The following is an 18,400-nucleotide window of genomic DNA, read 5'->3' on the forward strand; positions in this document are numbered from 1 at the left end:
TATTGGAAAATATTATTTAATGTGCAAATTTGCAATGTGCAATAGAATTTTAGCACTCTTTTGAATTAATGATTCTATATAAAGAAAAAATATATTTATTTGTTTATTTTTTTTGCAAGATTATGAAATAATTGTTTAGAAGCACAACTATATTTTTAATGAATTTTGCTTAAGAAATAGATTTTGAAATTACACAATATCTTATGTTACGAGTTACAGAGAGTTGTAGAGTTGAACGTATCATGTTCTTAACGAAATAAAACGCCAACGCGAATCGTAAAAACGTTCACGGACGTACTCGAGTAAGAAGGAGGGGCACACGCGCTCTTTCTTGCTTTTTTCGCTCTCTCTTTCTCTCTTTTTTCCCTCTATTAAGCGCCGAGAGAGCACGACGGGCCAACGATCCCAATTACAAACATTTCTCGTGGCTTTTCAGAGTTGCATTTGCCCGAGGAGGGCACACCGCCCTTCGTCGCGCTCTCGGTGCATTTTATAGTTCCCGCTTCCGCGCGCCCGACTCTCACTAAAAGTACTTTTCGTTTTCGAGTGCGTACGAGTATATGCGGGTTGATTTTCTCTTCCTGACCCCCTGTTCTCTCCTGTATAGCTTTTCATTCCCCTTTACGTCACCTCCCGCGCAACAGACATAGCGATCTGGTGCTTGGTCCACATCTACGCTAGATAATAAAATTATTTTCTGCCACAGATATTTTATTTGGTGAACCTAACAATATTTTCTACACAAGTTTGAGATCTAGATTTTTAAATATATGTTTATCTTTAAAAAAATATATTTATCTTTGAATATATCCCATTATTTATTTCTGTACATATAATTTATGAAATTCTTTATGACGTTTGATAATTTCCTGTATCACGAGAAATAAGACTCTATAGATATACAGAGTGGCAATTTCCGTAGCTATAAAGTGTTCTAAAAAATTTCATGAAGCATCACGCGCGCGCTTCTTAATCGCGAAACTCACGATAGAGCATCAAACGAAAGTCGGAGAAAGATAGACGAGACGCGAGAACGATGACAGACACGGGACGTGGGGCCTGGAGGGGTGGAGGGTGGGAGGGTGATAATTTGTTAGCGTGTGCGCACCCCCAAATGCGCGAAATCCCATCGAAGTGCAGCTCGTGCGGCGCATTGTTTCCTTGTTTGCCAGGTGTTTCGAGCACCGCGGCCGAGTGGAGGCCGCGCCATTGTTGCGAGAGAAGTCGTGCAGCCGCTCTCTTTCGACAAAGCCGACGATCTAATGCTCTTTTATTGTGCATTGTGCGCGGCCGAATCAAGAAATGGGGAGGCGCGCACACACGCGAGCCGAGGGATGTGCCGACTTTGATTGTGCGATCTGAGAATGTCGATGACGATGTCGACGTCACCTCGACGACTGGCGTCTCTATTATACGTCACTTTGCTTTTGTTAAACCGAAAAGAGAGCCTCGTTGAAGCTCTTCTCTTTCGAAAAAATATTTTGGCAAAATACTGCCACAATAATGAAGTAACAAATTGATGACAATTGTAGGCTATATATTCGGTGAGAGAGATCTCTCTTCACTTTTATAAAATTTAACTTTTGTTTTAATGAAATTCATCTTCATCAATTAAATAAATTTGATTCTTATATTAGTCACTTTTTTCTAAAGTTTATTAAATTTTAACTAGCAGTCTTATACAATATAGTATCGAAAATTTTTTTTTAAATTTTAATGGAAACCAAATTGTAAAAAATTAAAGAATCATTTTATTATTACAGATTAAAGTCGTAATTATACTTACAGCATTTTATCTTGTTTATCAGTTATCAATTAAATCCAATTGAAATCTATCTAATCAAACGAGAATTTCCAGGGTAACTAATTTCGCAAAAGTTTATTATATATCTTTACTATATACTTGGATCAATTGAAAGAAAACTATATACTCGATCTCGATTTTTCTCTCTCTCGTTGTGAAAATAATATATATATGTATATTGATCTTATTCCTTTAGATATTTACTTTTCGAAAAGCAAATCTTTCTATTGTAGCATAACTTAAGGACTAGTACAATTTTAAACTTGAAATGCGTGCATTTAATAAGAGCATCGTTTCCGGAGAGCAAATCTCGATAGAGAAACTGTCGAAAGTATATTTAATTTTAAAAAGTTTTAAAATCTTTAAATTATTGTTGTCATTATAATTATTATTGAATGCTAAAAAGATACGTATCATTGATACTTTACTTTATACATTTGCCAATTTTTTCCGCCACTTCGACTTTTGCAATTTTTGCGTAAAAGTATCTGTACAAATCTCTTAAGAAGTTATGTAAAACCAGCGAGGTGGATTTGCACGATTATATATGTGTATAATTGATCATTAATATTAATCAATTTTTTGAGGGAGGGACAAGGAATTGAATTGCCATTGAAGCGATATTGTCGTTATCATTCTGATGCATACTCGCAATACAGTGTCCGAGTGATCATTAAACGGTGATAAATAATTTACTACTATTATTACATAAATACATACAGTGGAAAATGTCGGCGTGATCGCTATATAATTCGGTGATTAGCGCAAAATATTCATCAACATAATCATGCAAGCAGAGATTATTAGCAGTAAATCTTGACAAATGGCATATATAAGACAAGATTAATCAGAAAAGATATAGCCAGATTTATACATTATTAATAACTTTAAAATAAAAAAATTTAATCGTTTTTGTCTATTAAAAAGCAATCTTATTATTATAATTTAAGAAATATTAAATGTAAGAAGGATAGAATTAAGTCAAAAAATAATCTTTTGAAATAAAAAAGAAGTTAGATAATATTATACATCCATGTTGAATCATTATTATTAAAATTTAAAAGTTGTATCTCTTTATGAAGACATTATTTTAAAACTCAATTTTATTATCTTATAAAAGAATAGCTCAAAATTACATTATTCTTTCAACGCGTTATGTCTATAATAAAGCAATGTTAGAAAATGAAATAAAATTATTTAATATTTTTCATAAAGAAGCTTTTCTTCTCAACCTGATCTTACATGTACATAAAATAATATATATAAATTTGTTCATACATATCAGACACTAAAAGCATGAATATAAATAATAACTGTCTTTGCAAACATAATTATCCATCCTTTGCGTCTCTCATGAATGAGAGCAATTTTTATCGATCGCGTAACCGAAAAGCGAATCGATGGGAGCATGCACAGAAGGATACGTGTCGTCGTCGTACGAACGCCTAATGCAACGTAATCGATCCCCGTGCTAGTTAAAAATGTATAAAAATCATGTTTTGATTTCTCCCCAAAAACGCGCGCTATCGGTTTATTTGTTCTTTTGCGAAGCTCCCAACGCAACGGTTACGCACACGTGACTAGAGAATTGTTCGTTCAACAGGACAATTGAAATTAAACCGCTCACATTTTTTTTTGCGAAACGACAAAAATCATCGAGTCGTTTCATAATAAATATACATAAATTAAATATATAAATAAATATATATAATACGATATTAACAATTATTGATTTATGTGATTACGCAATACACAATTGTATTCAATCACATATTGATATCTCTCTTTTTCTCACACTCTCAGTAAATCGATTCTAAACACATCAATAGTGTTATGTACAGATTCGTTAAAATAGTGACTAGTTTCTTTATGGAATGATTGTATTTCGTGATTCCGTTATTAGAAATTTCGAACATAAGATTAGTTATCGATTTTCAAGCGTTTTATTCCTTTCTTTATGATCAAATAAATTTATTCACGCTAAGAAATGTGGGCATAAATGTTCTAAATTAATCGAGGATAAAATATACAAGAAAATATTACAATCATTAATAAATTCCATCAATCTCAATGGAAGAGAAAATAAATTTTTTGAAAGAATCTCACAATACAAAACAAGCATAACGAAAAACCGTAATAGACAACGATATATTCCGCACATCCGTTCGAAGCTTTTTCCTCAATTTCGCTACGTTAAAACTGCTACAGCTGAGTTTTGATAAGAACCAAGTATTGCTATAGCGATAAATCCATTTTTCACGTCGACGTTTTCCCGGTACGCGACGAACACCGTCTCACGCAGTCCCTCTCTCTCTCTCTCTCTCTCTCTCTTTCTTTCATTCTTTCTTACACATGCATAAGACACACATTCAAGTTTCAATTATCTAGTCCACACCGATGTCGTTGAATTCAGTGCAGGATTTTAACGACCGTTATTCTCGTCGTTCGTCACATTTCGACAGATCAGTTGAAGAAATCATCGCCGTCGAATGGATCGCTTTCCCTCGCAAAGATATTCACCGACTCCGATTTTCGTATGTACTGATCACCCCTAGCAGCCTTATTATTATTGTTGTTATTCCCCGGTCCGTACTTCCCCTGCCTGGAATTCTTCAGCGGCAATGTAGTCGCGCGATGATCCGGCACGTTGTCATCCAGCTCGGACTTGAAGACGAAGGCGTCGTCGTCGAATCTCAGATCGCCGTTAAAGAAAGAATCACGACCGCTGTCCTCCGAGACAAACCCGTCGACGGGTTGCTGCGGATCTTTGCTGGTATCACACGGCAGCTCCTCCGGTGTGGCCTTGAAATCGGACGACAATCTCGGTCGGTCGGACGCGTCGCTGGACGCGCTGGCCGTGGGCGTGAGATCGTCTTCGAAATAGCTCGACCGTTTGCCGTATTCGGTCGGTCGGACGCTCATATCCCGTCTCGGAGGATCCTTGGATGAGCCTCTGACGCTGGACGAAGGACTCACAGGTGGCGGCGGTTCTCGCTTCTGTTCGGTCATCTCCAATCGTACGCGCGCGTCTATTGGTGCCAATGGTTCTCCCACACCTGGACCAGCACTGGGAGGCTCCGCGTGTTCAACGCTCTGCGCGAAATCGTCCTCGAACGGGCTTTGCGTCTTCTGAGTCTGCCGCGTCTTGTGCCTGGCTATCCGCTTGCGATGCATCGTTTCACTCTTTGAGTCGGGACCCTCGGACCAATAGGGTCGCTCTACCCAACTATCGTACTCTTGATCGCTACCCCAGTAGCTCTCGCGACTCCTGGATCGCTGCGAGGGCCGTAGGTACGGATCGGAATCGTTGTCGCTGCACTCAGATCTAGAAGCGCCGCCAAACTTACGGGAATCCAGATATAGCATGTCGCTGTTGCGGCCGTCGTTTGCGCTGTTGGGCCTCTTCGGCCAGTGCCTCTTTCTGCCAGCTGGATTGTACCTGGGTGAGTCATCACCTGGACGTTCGGAAGCGTACTCCTCGTCCCAGGACGGGTAATCGTGAGGTCTTTCTCTGCTCTCGCGATAGTAATAATATGCCTCTCTCATAGGATAATCGGCGTCGGGAGGCCCTCTTCTGCTCCAGAATCTACTGTCTTCCTCCCAGCGTCTTCTCTCGTACCTTCTTCTGCTCCAGCGATCCTCCTCGTCGTAGCCCATGCTCTCCTGGCTGCCAAATCGATCCTCCTCGTTCCATAGCATCAGTTTCCGCTTGCGCTCGTCGTCGTAATACGAACCGTGGACATCGTGGCTCCAGTTACATCGTTGCGGCGGTGGCTTCGGCCGACATTTCCAGTGCGCCTCATATTGATCTTCGTCGTCCTTATAGGGCTGCACCTTCCGATGTGGATACCGTCTTGGGCCTTCGTCGTCCCATTGACTCTCCTCGTGCCAAGGCGATGGATCGCGCGGACGGTGACTGCCGCTACTTTTGGTCCAGGGTGCTCCGCGCGACTTTCTGCCCATCCTCTCGCGAAAGCTGCGGTCTCGCTTTTCTCCGCTCTCCTCGTAAAACGATCTATCTTCAAAGCCTGGTGCGTCAAACCTCGGATGTCGCGAACCGGACCAGAATCTGCTCTCTCCTCGCCCTCTTCCATTGCTTTCCTCGCTCTCTTCCTCGTCTTTCCACTCGTTATCACTGTCCCCCGAATGCCGATATCCGCCGCTACCTTTGAACGGCACCTCCTTGTGGAAGTCCTTGCCATCTGGGGACCACGGCGAAGTGCCGCCTATCGATCGTTGCCCCTCGCACAACGATCTGTCAGATGAGCCGAAGATACCTGTGTCGAACTTGGCCCAATTGCCATCCTCTTTGCCGTCATCCTTTTCCGATCGTGTCGTCTCCGAGAACGGGCAAAACATATCCTCGAAGCCTGAAGTCAAAGGTGGCGTCGGCTTGATATCTTTGGCGCGATGCATATCAGTATTCAGCATCTTTATTTCCTCGAAGATATCCATGGCTACGGCTTTCAGGTCGACCGAATCCTTCTTGGCCGAGATATTCGGGCTCGACGGTGGTGGGAGATTATCGGAGAATAGATTTAGCAACTCTATCTCGGCTAGACTCTTCGGCTGCTGAGACTGTATCACCGGTGACGTTCTGGCAGAACTCATCATTTCTTCATCGTCCTTTTTGATCGGTGATGGTTCTGGTTCGCCGATAATTTCACGCAAAGCAGCGTATCTGTCGCTCGACGTCGATGTCGAAGACTTTACTTCCGTCGAGGATCTTTCAGCAACGGAACCGTTCGTCTCTTCATTGAGGATGTCCGAGCCAACTTTATCAGACAAGGTGCCATTGGCATCGCTCCCTTTTTCTGAATTATCTACTTTTTCTTCCATGATAGTTTGGGTCTTCTCCGTGTCGTCCTCGGCATCTATTTCCGTCTGTTGAACCGTGGATGAATCGGACGTCATATCCGCATCCGCTACCTCGTTTTCCTTCTCGATATTTTTATCTTCGTTTTCTAGCTTTTCCTTTTGCTCCGTCAGACTCGCGAGGGAGTTAATCATCGTCTCATTCAATTTCACCGTGGGCTCTTCCTTCAATAGATTTCTCGACGATAATTTGACGGTTAAACTCGTTAATGAATCTGAAGTGATTTCACTGGTCCGCATTTCCGGTTGGATTTTATCTTCGTCAACTTGTTCGTTTTCGTTGGATGCTTCTTCCATCTCGGCAATCTCTTCCACATTTGTTTCCTCCTTTCGTTCTATCTGCTCCATTTCCAGTAGTTCTCTGAAAACCGCGTATTTATCGTACGTAGAATCTTGCTTCGGTTCCGATTCATAATTAGATTTCAAGACTTCCGAACTTGTGAAAGAAGTTGAACTTGGGCTCGTCGTCTCAAGTGATTTCGACGTCAGCGATGACAAAGATGAAAGCACAGGTTTAGACGGAACTACCGGTTGCTCTTTCGTTGTCATTGACGGATTCACAGTTTCCTCTACATCGTCGATAACAGTTTCCTTCGTCGACAAACTTGCTAGGCATTGTGTGAGTTGCGTCAAGGTCAAACTTGTCAGCTGTTGGATTGTCATGCCGAGACTAGAGGCCAACTCGTCCAAATTCGTCCAGGATGATGTCAACTGGCTAAGCGTGATATCGAGCGGTAGTTTTGTTTTTTTGGAATCCATAACCGAACCAGTGATACTGCTAGTAAATGGCGTAGACGGTAGCGACGTTGTGGATGGTATCATCGTGCTGAAAGAGTCCTCGAAAGCGGAGGTAGTAGTCGTCGTAGCCATAAAATCCGATCTGGCAGGCATCTGTGGAGGCGGACTAAAGTTGTCGTCAAACTGATGATCTTTTACGTCCTTCGGCGGACTCTTGTTCTTGTCTCTGAGAATTCTGGTTGGGGACGGCGAGGAAGCCTCGCGCTGAGGAAAATCATACTGAAAATGTCCATCTGTATGAGGCGGTCTAGGCGGCGGTCTCGCGCCTCCACGAATGCTCTGTTTTTTTGGCGGTAACGGCGGTGGATTGATAAGAATGCTACCCGCACCCCTGGGCGGCGGTTCAGGCACCAAATCCAGCTCCGCGCTTGAACTAGACAAGCGCGAGTTTGCGTCCGACGAGCAAGACCGAAGTGGCGACGCTGGCGACTCGTTGGTTACCGAAAAGTCTACCGGAAATTTGCTAGATTCTACGGACTGAGACTTGCTGGTCGGCAAGTCAATATCGAAGTCTTTCTTTCGCACGGATTGTAGATACTTCTTCGGACTCGGTAATTTCACCAGCGCCTGTGTTGATTCCGTGGAGTCTCTGTCCATGCTGCGAAGAATCGAGGTTCCTCCTGAGGCAGTCGCAGGCATGATCGTTCCTTTAGATGACGTCGTTTCTTCTGGCGGCAGAGATACCGAGAGAGGCTGATGATGGATCAATCCTGCAGGTGTCTCTTTCTTTGGCGGCGAATCGATTACTTGCTGGGAGGACTGATTCGCCTCATTCTCGTCGAATTGATCGAAGTTGGCGAAATTGCTGTTTTCGCTATCTTTCGACGATTCACTTTGCGCTTTCGATGCCAGAGAATCCGTGGTTGTGAAGTTCGTCGGAAAGCTATCGCTCGAATTTGTGGATACTAGGTCCTTGAGAACTTTCTTCGGCGGATTCTTTAGATGTTGAAAGAAGTCCTTCTTATCCACGTAAGGCTTAATTAGACCTGTTCCTAAAGGATCCAGCTCTGTGAATACGTCGATCTGCGGGCTCTTCGTTTGAGTATTGCGAGGTGTAGTCTCCGCCGAGCTCTATAATACAAAAAATACTCATCGTGTACACTTTTAAAAGTATTTTTCGAAAATAGAACAAAAGATAATTTACATTTACGTCCTCTTGATCTTTTTTCGTCGAATTCTTATTCAAGTTTGTCAGCTCGCTATCATTGAAAAGATTCTCGGTCTCCTTGTCGAACCAATGAATTGAACTCTCCGGAGGCGGCGTTTTACTAACTAATGTTGTTGCCGGACTAGAAGTAGTCGATATAGGCGGCACCGGTACAGTATGTTGTCGCTCCAAATGTCCCCTTTTCGTCGACGAGGGTGGAGGTGGTAAAATCGGACGAACTGTGTCTTGAAGCTGCGAAAATTTAATTGGAATCGAATATTATCAAAAATTTTCTTATAAATATTATTGTAATAACAACTAATTTCGCTTTTAATATATTAGATTATGCTACATGTATCTTTTCAATGTAATGATTATTCTGTAGTTTCATCTTCAAGTGAAAAAGGCATTCGCATATCAGTCATACCTTCATATTTGCGAAAGAATCACCGAAAGGATCGCTCTCGAATAGGTCGTCGGTAGACGGCATGGGATTTTCTGGCGTGATTTTGTCCATCTGATGAATACCCTGCTGCAGCGAATTTAATTCAAATTGCAGATCCAGCAAATCTGCGATCACGCCACTCTGCGACTCGTTTTTGCGATCGGCGGGTTTGTCAACTTCGGAGTTGGTCGTGCGAATTCGATGAAAGGAGGATTCGGTGCTTGCTGCTCCCTGCAACAAATTGTTATAACTCATCTGACTTCTATTAATTACATCCATGTTATCACAATCAATATCTACATCATTTTTTAATACCGATTTCATGCTAGCTCTAATTGATATTTTTTAAAAAATACGAATCTTCGTAGATGAAAAGCGCTATTTCATGGAAAGTAAAGGAACAGTTAAAAATACGAAGTAAGAAAACTCGTCTGAAAGAACAATTTTAAGTATGTCGATGACAGCAATTATTTGAAGGCACTGAACTTACCTTGGTATCGGGCGCTGGCTCAACAAAAATACCGCCGGTGTGGAATTTAATCGCGTTAATGGCATTCTGCTCTATATGCTGTTTCGCCAACTCAATCTCCTTCTTCTTCAGCTCAAACACTACTTGGAACAAGTCTCGCATCGCTATCACCACCTGTTAAGCAAATTTTCGTTTTTATCACTTATACGATACGTCGTAAAATGAATGCAAACTACATTATATGTTCAAAAATAGATTTATGTCTTTGAGATATTTTTACTTCTGAAAAAGAATCTCAAGGATTATCTAATTTTTCAAGGATTGGAATTAACTAATTTTTCCAGTAATCTTCGTCCGTATATACGAAATTATGCTCTTTTTGAAAGATGTCATTGTTTAACAGCGATAACAAAATTTATTTCTCGTTAGGTTTTTTTGACCTATTTTAATCTCAATATCTTATTGTTTTATATTTTTATATTTAAATATTTATTTTATCTTTAAATATTTTTATGAGTTTTGTAATAAAAAAAGAGTACAAGAAAAACAGTACATTTTCTTATATCTATATATATTTTAATTGAAGATTGACTTTCACTTTCAAAAGTTCTCAATAGAAAAGAGAAAATTAATTATTTTTTCCTCGGGAATGAAAAATATCGGAGAAATATGAATATTATCCTCCTCCCGCGCATAATTTCCGAAAGCCTGCTCCGATCGTTCACTCTCGCCCCTCTGTTTGCCGCGATTTTCTGTGCTGTTAAAAGCAGCTTGTCAAACGCGATTGCCGCCGTATATATGGGCGAAGATTACCGGGGTCGTTTACAGGAAGCGAGCGCAGAAATTAAACTTGGAAATTGAATGAAGGCCGTAAGATTGTTGAATTAATTTGCCACCTGTCACGCGAGGCTGATTCCATTTTCGCGGCGATGATCGTCACTATTGAATTGAGCGCGAGTTGGGGCCCAACAACTGTGCTCTCTGCGATCGAGAGCGAAAGTCTGCGCGCTCCGTAACAGAGTTAAACATATTCCCTGATTTAACGTGATCAATTATCCGTCGTAAACTTCTATTTGCTGCATTGCGTTTAATATTCGCGTCTTGCTAAAAGTTGCGAACGCGCTAATGTATTGCGTGAATAACACTATAACGCTAAACAGAACCTTTCGTGCAATGAATGCAAATCTCTTGGACAAGTATTTCTGATTATTTAGAAAGATATTAACAGTACGTGATTAAATAATTATTTAATTATTTAATTATTTTATTTTATTTTTTTATTATTTTATTTTTTTATTTTTTTTATTATTTTATTATTTTATTTTTTTATTTTTTTATTATTTTATTATTTTTTATATTATATATGTACTCACTATCATTTATGTGTAAAAGATACATTTATATATTTAAAAGTCCATACTTAATATCACTAGAATTAAATTTCATTATTTGATATATCTTCAACATTCTTTCACGACGTTTTTTAATTGATTACATTTAAATGTATTAGGTATGTGTATTAATTACGCGCAATCTTCGCTCTTCTTTGATGCAGAAAAAGGAGACGCTCAAAGGACCGCGTCGCTTAAATCGCACGATACTTGAGCACAAAAGTGGGATGTACTAGTGGATTTGAATATCAAGAAGTTGCTCGCCGATCCCTTTGAAGGACGAAGTGAGCCGTGGATAATCCGGCAACAATCTCCCACGACGAGATGCGGGGGGGGCTCGGTCGAACCGAACGCCGTAATGCAATTATTTACATACGCGTCCGGGATTACGGTCGCGCGCCCGGGGTCGATATTGCTTCTCGGATTGGGCAAATATCATTCTAGACTTCACCCGCTGGGGATGGGCTACCTCGCCGCGACGACTCGTTCCCGATAATTGACACACTTTAACCGCGTTTGGCGATGTAGGAACGCGCGTGCACGGCCGCGAGCTTGTAATCGCTCGTGCGTGTTCTCGAAATCGATCAATTCGATGCCTCCCTTCGTCTCTTGTGTCTTGTAGAATTAGATTTTCGCGTATTTACCGAGAGCGCATGCGATGCAGTCCTTTAAAACCGGGAGTATGTGTGTAGATAAGAGGTAGATAAGATTTGTTCCAAGAAAAAAAAAATAATAGTCATTCTATATTTTATGCATCTTTGCGTTATATTAAAGACTGGAGCAAATATTTTTTGCTGCATATAATGTAAATAAGACAATTACTTGGATGCAAAGATGCAAAAATGGGATTTACCTGGCTTGCCGCTTTATCAGTCTTGATGCCAAAGAACCGATGTCCGGTATCCGGTGAGCCGAAAATATAACCGAAGGCTCTCGAGTCACTCATGTCTTGAGCAATAAATGATATTTTATGCACCGGATGATGATACAAACAGTCCTGTGAAAGACAAGAATATAATCATAAATTATATCCGACATCCAATATATCAACTACATACGTGAATAATTTTGCCGATAAACTCACCCCCGTCTTTTCGTCCCTCAAACGAAGCCCGTCTATGCTGACCTGAACGGCGATTCGTTGCTTGTGTTCACCGGCGGCGCGAATCGCCATCTTCAGGTCAGCTAAGGCCGCCTGGCACATCCGGTCACCGCGTGCTTCCGATACCTCCAGAATACCGATCAGTTTCGCCTTGAACGATACGCCCTCCCCAAGAAAACGGGTTGGGTCATTCTTGACTGAAAAGAAAAATATTTTATGAATATTTTATGAAAAAATTTATATTATTTACTATTCTAAGGACCAGGTTTTTCATGATTGAAAAAATGAATGAAATTAACTGGCAATTAATTGGAGATATAAATTAAAAATAATATCGAATGACTTAAATAGTACTGAGAAAAAAAGAATTATAATAGAAATATAATAAAAATTATAACTTGACTAATTATTTTCAACTAATTATAATTTTTTTAATTGAAATATTTAAGTTAAATAGATGTCATGTGTTAAATTTAATATGTCATATTTAATTTAAATACTTAAATATTTCAATAAAAAAAAAGTAATAATTAGTTGGAAATATTTAATCAAGTTTATTTAGTTTAGTTTAAATTTTTGTTTTCAGTGTATGATAATCGAAAAATGATGCCGTTTTAATTTTGTGATTAAATTAGTTGTCTTTTTTTATGAAAAAGATAGAAAATATCATAATGTATGTGTCTCGGACAAAAAATTAAAATTAATAACAATTATATAAATAAATCTATTTATATTTCATATTCACATATTATTAGTGCAATAATGAATCAAGTACATATTTATGTGTTTCTTATGTACATAGATATATTCTTCTGAAAGTTTTTTATTTTAAAAAGTAACTTATACATATACATGTCATATTGAGGCAAAAATCTAAATATAAAGTTATTTTAAATTAAAAGATTTAAAAAATCCATGACTCTTAAAGAAGCGTTTTATAGCTTCTTTGAATGGTGTCAACAAGTCGTTTTTCGCAAATCGTTCTCGTTCCACGATGACTAGTTGCCAAAGTAAAGCGAAAGCCCACCAAACAGGAGGAGGTCTCATTGTAATGTCACGACGTGTGGGCCCCGTTCAGCCTCGCGTGAAAGAGGCTCGGATCGAATTATCGTATTTGGAGCCGCGGGGATTCGACGAGCGATAGGTCCGAATGTATTAAACCGATATCGATCTGTCGTACACCCAATTTCACCGTCCAGGACTATAAAATGAGAACACCGCTCGAATGCCCGACGAGAATGATCTCTTGTCAGTGAAGAAGAGCGTTAAAATTAATAGCTCGGAACGGATGCCGATAATTGAGTCGATACCTATTTACAGCTTATCCGTCATAATAATGCATGTCATTTGTAATTACGTTTTAGAAATGAAAGTAATATTGTTGTACAGCATCGCGAAGTATTTCATATCTAGCAAACTTGACATGCATGTTAAAACTTTGCGTTTCGATTTATAATTAGCGCAAAAGTAATTAATATGAGTTATAATATAATATATAATACAAATTGGATACAACTAATTCATATAATTTCAATATAAATATATTATTGTGAATATTCTTATCATTATTTGCAAGAAATGATTTTGATAAATATAGTCAAATACATAAGAATACGATAAATCTACTGAAAATAATACAAGGAGAGCTAATCTATCACGACTTTCTCTCCTTCTCTCTCAACAGGCTTCTCGCTACTTCTACGATTTTAATGACCGAACACTGCAGTCGCGTTTGTTCAGAAGGTTCTTGTCGGTTTCAAGTGGAAAACGCCAACTGTCGATACTCGATATATATATTCGGTATACCGATTCATCGAGACTCCTTCACGCGCTCCGGGTTCCTTCTTTCTCTCCTTGTTTTCTGCGCCAGATGCGCCCTGCATTGCACTTATATCCCGTATATCCCTTACCTCTATTTCACAACAATTATTATTGCAGCCCGCGAGATGAGACACGCAACAATAAAGCAATCAAACGAAGCGAGACTCGAATCTTTGTATCGTCGTGAAAGAATTTTTACAAAAAGACAATAAATTCCTCGCACACATTGTTGTTAAAAAGAAATTCGTTTCAAAGAGATTCTTTCAATTTTTTTTTAAAGATTGATATATATTTCTAAATTTCTTATTTAATTACATATTTTATTTATCTTTTTGTTTGCTTCAATAATAAATAAATTCTGTCAGTTTCTAAAGTCTATATACCTGCAATTTGCACATTCTGTATAGTATACATTGTGCAATGAGATACGCAATAATGGAGCACTCAAACGTAACGGGGAACTTTGTATCATCACGTGAAAAAAATTATCACGATAAAATACAATCACCTTTGACATTTTCTTTAAAAAAATCGGATCGAAGAATCGGATCCGACTCGATTCAACATTAATTTATTTACGGATTTATATATTTTATAAGCTAAATATAATAATAATCATAAACTGTTGCACCATCATAAATGTTGCAAAAATAGCAGCTTATGCAATCAGAGAAAAAATACAGAATGCTAAATTGCCGTCACTGACGTGATCCGAAAGCTGATTTATAAAAACATACATATTATATAATAATGACTTGCATTTTCTCGCAATTCATTTAATGCCACATTTCCGTTTTCATTTCTCATTGGAAATACAATCAATATCTCATATGTACTTTCATATTGCACAATTCATAATTACTAAAATGTCTTTAATTATATTAATGAAAAATATGAAATTGACATATATTTCCCTCTAAAATGAACAGTATGTTCTTGTTATAAATCGCGCTAAAATTATCTCTAACTTTTTTTTACGAGATCTCTTCTTTACAACACATCTTGAAGCTTCGTTAAAATAATTAACATTTAATCGAGTAAGGAGATAAACGCGTTTTCGCGCTGTCCTGTAAAAATTCAGTAGTAATCTCGAACACGCGCACGACACAGCTGTCGACATCTTATGGAGACGCGGGCAGCCGATGATCTTGCTCGAACGATAATGTTCTCACGAAGGAGACTTTCGCTTTTCGCGCGAGCGAATTCGCCAGCCTACCAGGCTGATGAGAGGCTCATTTTTCGCGACCTTCGTGTCGTGTGCGTCACACACGAGATGCGTCAGTCAATGCGTCGAATTGCGTAGCGAAATCTCCCGTGCGAGACGCAACGCGACGCGCGGCTGTTCCTCTCGCCGCTAACGTGGAAGCCATATTACGCGGCCCTAACCACCCCTAATGTATCTACAGGGTGGTACCAGAAACGCCGTCAACCCCGACTCGCTGTCGGGAGAGAAAACAACGGGAAACGCTGCAAAGTTTGGATCCCGAGGAGAAATCCTCGGGAAAATCGCGGATTCTTCCAACGTAGAAGACTCGCCGCGATAAAAAGTCGGAGCGAATCGCTCTACTCACATTTGCACGGACTGTTTTTTTTCCGTAAGGTCTGCATCGGTGGTCCCGCGTAGACGACGACGACAAAACCCCGAAGAACGGCACAGGGGGCAACGCCAATTTTTCCCTATCTTTCTCCTCGACCGCGTCTCTCACCCTCCCCCTTTCTCCCGTAGAGCCGGTCTCCCTGCCTCGAGGTGCACCCTCGTAGGTCGGCACAGTCGGGGATACGATCCTCAGCACGGACACATGTCGTAGACAATCGGTCTCGCTCTGTCTCTCTCCCTCTCTCTCTCTCTCTCTCCACCCCGCGCGCTCCCTCAGTCGATCCCTCTCTCTCTCACACACGCGCACGCACTCTCGTTCTCCGTCCTCCTCTCGCACGGTTTCCCCCAACCGGTGTCGCACCCCTCCGCGCCGTGTATATTTCCCGTGAGCCGAGAACGCGTAAGCGCTCGAGACTGGCGGCGGCGCGTATATCACGCGTACGCGGTGCGTCGACGTACTCGGTATGCTCGGAACACACGCACCGCCTATCCCACGCATGTAGCGCGACGCATCTGGCGATCAGCACCAGGATGGGACGAGCAGCAGCAGGATCGCGAGGACGCTCCGCGCGCCGCTGCCTGGCACCGGGGACACGGTTCCGCGCGCGCGGCGGCGAGCGCGTGTATCCGCGCGCGCGACGTAAAAACGCGGAGGAAGTGACAGCTGCCTCCACCGCCACCGCCACCGCCACCATCGGTACGGGTTGCCCATGCTCTTATTGATCAATAATATACGCCGCCGCCGCCGCCGCGGCCTGCCTGCCTGTCTGCCAGCCTAGTACTCGACGTTGTCGCTCCGGGCCGCTCCGGCTCGCACGCTTCTCCACGACCGATGTATTTCGCTTGTATTTTTCGAGCGAAAATGTTCCGACGTTTGTTCTCCTTTGCGCCGACTTCGAGATGCATTTTCCTTTTTAATGACTTTTATTTCTTGGGTCCTTAATTAAAATCTGATGTCACTTGTCTCTCCGTTTTCATTCGATAATATGCAGCTATGAATAAGAAGACATCGTAGTCATGGTTCCTGGCTAATTTGGAGTACATTCGAAGCGAGGAAAATATTTCGAAACTTAAGCCATAAATTAATATCTTGATTTGAGAACTTCCTGTAATGTTCTTTTTTATGGAAATATTTAGTTGAATTTACAAAAAAGAGTTATTTAGCTGAATTTTTGCAAAAAATGGACGCGCGGAAAATTTTTAAATATATTGGTCTCCGAATGTGCCAGAGACTTTTTTGTAACCGGCATGCAAAATTTTATTGGTCCAATAAAGTTAATATTTTAAAGCAGCTGTTTCTAATCTACCTTAATATCTTGTCATCTTGTTTAGATACCTTTGTTGTGCGAGATTATTCGGAGCATGATTTTTATTTCCGGAATATATTTATCATGTAAACATGCATTTCTTAGAAATCCTTTAAATCGAACACTCTTTTCATCGAGAGACTTTCGCTTTCTCGACTTTCTCTCTATTAAACATACTATTTGCACTTGTGTGCGCGCGATACATAAGATTGTGATTTAATCCATTTATTCGGCGTTTTTTCTCTCTCTTAAAATTATTTTTAATGATTTTTTTAAAACTTCCAGCAGAGCGTCTAAAACATTTTTCTACAAAATAGATAAACCGAAAAAATTTGCAGTTTAATGAAATATTCTAGTGTTATAAAAGAGAGAATGTTCTTTTTGTTAAGTTTTATGCATAAACTAAATATTTTAATCGCAATGTTTGTCCTAATAAAATTTTTTATTATTCTAATTTTATAAATATTTTTTAATGGATGAAGTATTAATTTTTTTAATATCAATATTTTTCTTTAAAACATTCATTATATATATATAATATTGTAGATTTTTTAAAAATATCACCTACCATGCGTTAATAATATAGCGTACTTTGATAAGGTACACAAGATATTCCCTTATCAACAGCGAATAGCAAAGTACTCTATAAAAGCGCATAGCAATTTCAAACTGTGTGATAAGTTTTACAATGTATTAAAAAAAAATCATTAAAAGAATTCGACTTTTGATATTAATATGAAAGTCTGAAAAAAATTTAAAAGAAAAAACTTGAAAAGTTAAATTTTACAATTACACATTTTTTAAACAATCTTAAAAAGCTGCTCTAAAAAAATAAAACACTAAAAAAATTATTATGTAACATTACTTTTTATACGAAATCGTGATATCAAAATTCAATATTAGCTTCATCAGATCGTCAGGTCGTCGCTTGCGACATTTTTTTTCGTATTTATTATTTATTAATCCGCGTCTAAATTTGTTTTCTAATTGGTTGCTGTATCTTACATTCCTTTCTCTTGTATCGTGTTTTCAGACCGCGTTCAAACATTCACCGATTTGTTGCGCTCGCGCATCAATTAATCGACTCGAGCTGGTGGAAGTATCGAATTCTCGAAAAGCATGCCAATGAATCTCGCAGCCCAAAGGGATTTCGTATAAAAGCAGAGGCGGTCCCGAGTGGCGGATCTGTCCATCGAGCTCGATCCAATGTCTCTGTGTGAAAATCCCGATGCATCAATTAAATCCGATACGTTTGATAGGTACCTCTTCATAATTAATTCAGCGCATTCATCTCTTATAGTGAACTGTTATGTATTGTAATAAGAATTTTTTGAGCACTGTTGAATTACTACATTTTGTCGCCTTTTAAATCTACTCGTCTAATCGCGTTATTGTCGTCAAGTTTAATTCGCGAATACTTTTTATATTAGCATTAATTTGTATAGTTAATTTTGCAAGATTCATTCTTTTATAATTCATTTTGAATTTATTGAGACGCGCAAACAAGAATGTTTTACGTCTTTTTATCAAAATAACATGTTTCTTCTTTCGAGTTTGAAAATTGCGAGTCGAAAAATTTCTTTCTCTCGAATCCTTAATCCAGTTGAAAGAGAGCGAAAATTCGCTTCAATTAGTACGTCTTGG

The 18,400-nt window shown here is 39.7% G+C and overlaps 1 protein-coding gene across 1 annotated transcript; it reads right to left on the reverse strand.

Annotated features, from left to right (window-relative positions):
- Nucleotides 1-1,864: 1,864 nt before the first annotated feature.
- Dab (DAB adaptor protein) lies at nt 1,865-16,126 on the reverse strand. Its single transcript, XM_083107694.1, has 7 exons — nt 15,424-16,126; nt 12,014-12,228; nt 11,783-11,926; nt 9,560-9,712; nt 9,052-9,300; nt 8,622-8,876; nt 1,865-8,548 (listed from the first exon to the last, which is right to left on the reverse strand). Exons 1-7 carry the CDS (start codon nt 15,458-15,460, stop codon nt 4,268-4,270), a joined length of 5,334 nt encoding a protein of 1,777 aa, XP_082963820.1. The 5' UTR covers nt 15,461-16,126; the 3' UTR covers nt 1,865-4,267.
- Between the last annotated feature and the right edge of the window lie 2,274 nt (nt 16,127-18,400).

The sequence above is a fragment of the Camponotus vicinus genome, unplaced genomic scaffold (assembly GCF_025532165.1).
Source record: "Camponotus vicinus isolate PSW18456_S1 unplaced genomic scaffold, iyCamVici1.0 SCAF_9, whole genome shotgun sequence".
Taxonomy (NCBI): domain Eukaryota; kingdom Metazoa; phylum Arthropoda; class Insecta; order Hymenoptera; family Formicidae; genus Camponotus; species Camponotus vicinus.

Bases quoted from the DNA above. Each gene is read 5' to 3' on its own strand.
- Dab (XM_083107694.1), bottom strand. From the start codon at position 15,460: ATGCAGACCTTACGGAAAAAAAACAGTCCGTGCAAAT. The intron at 11,927-12,013 runs GTGAGTTTATCG...TGTCTTTCACAG, and splicing joins TGAGGGACGAAAAGACGGGG to GACTGTTTGTATCATCATCC. The intron at 9,301-9,559 runs GTAAGTTCAGTG...AATTTGTTGCAG, and splicing joins AGCCAGCGCCCGATACCAAG to GGAGCAGCAAGCACCGAATC.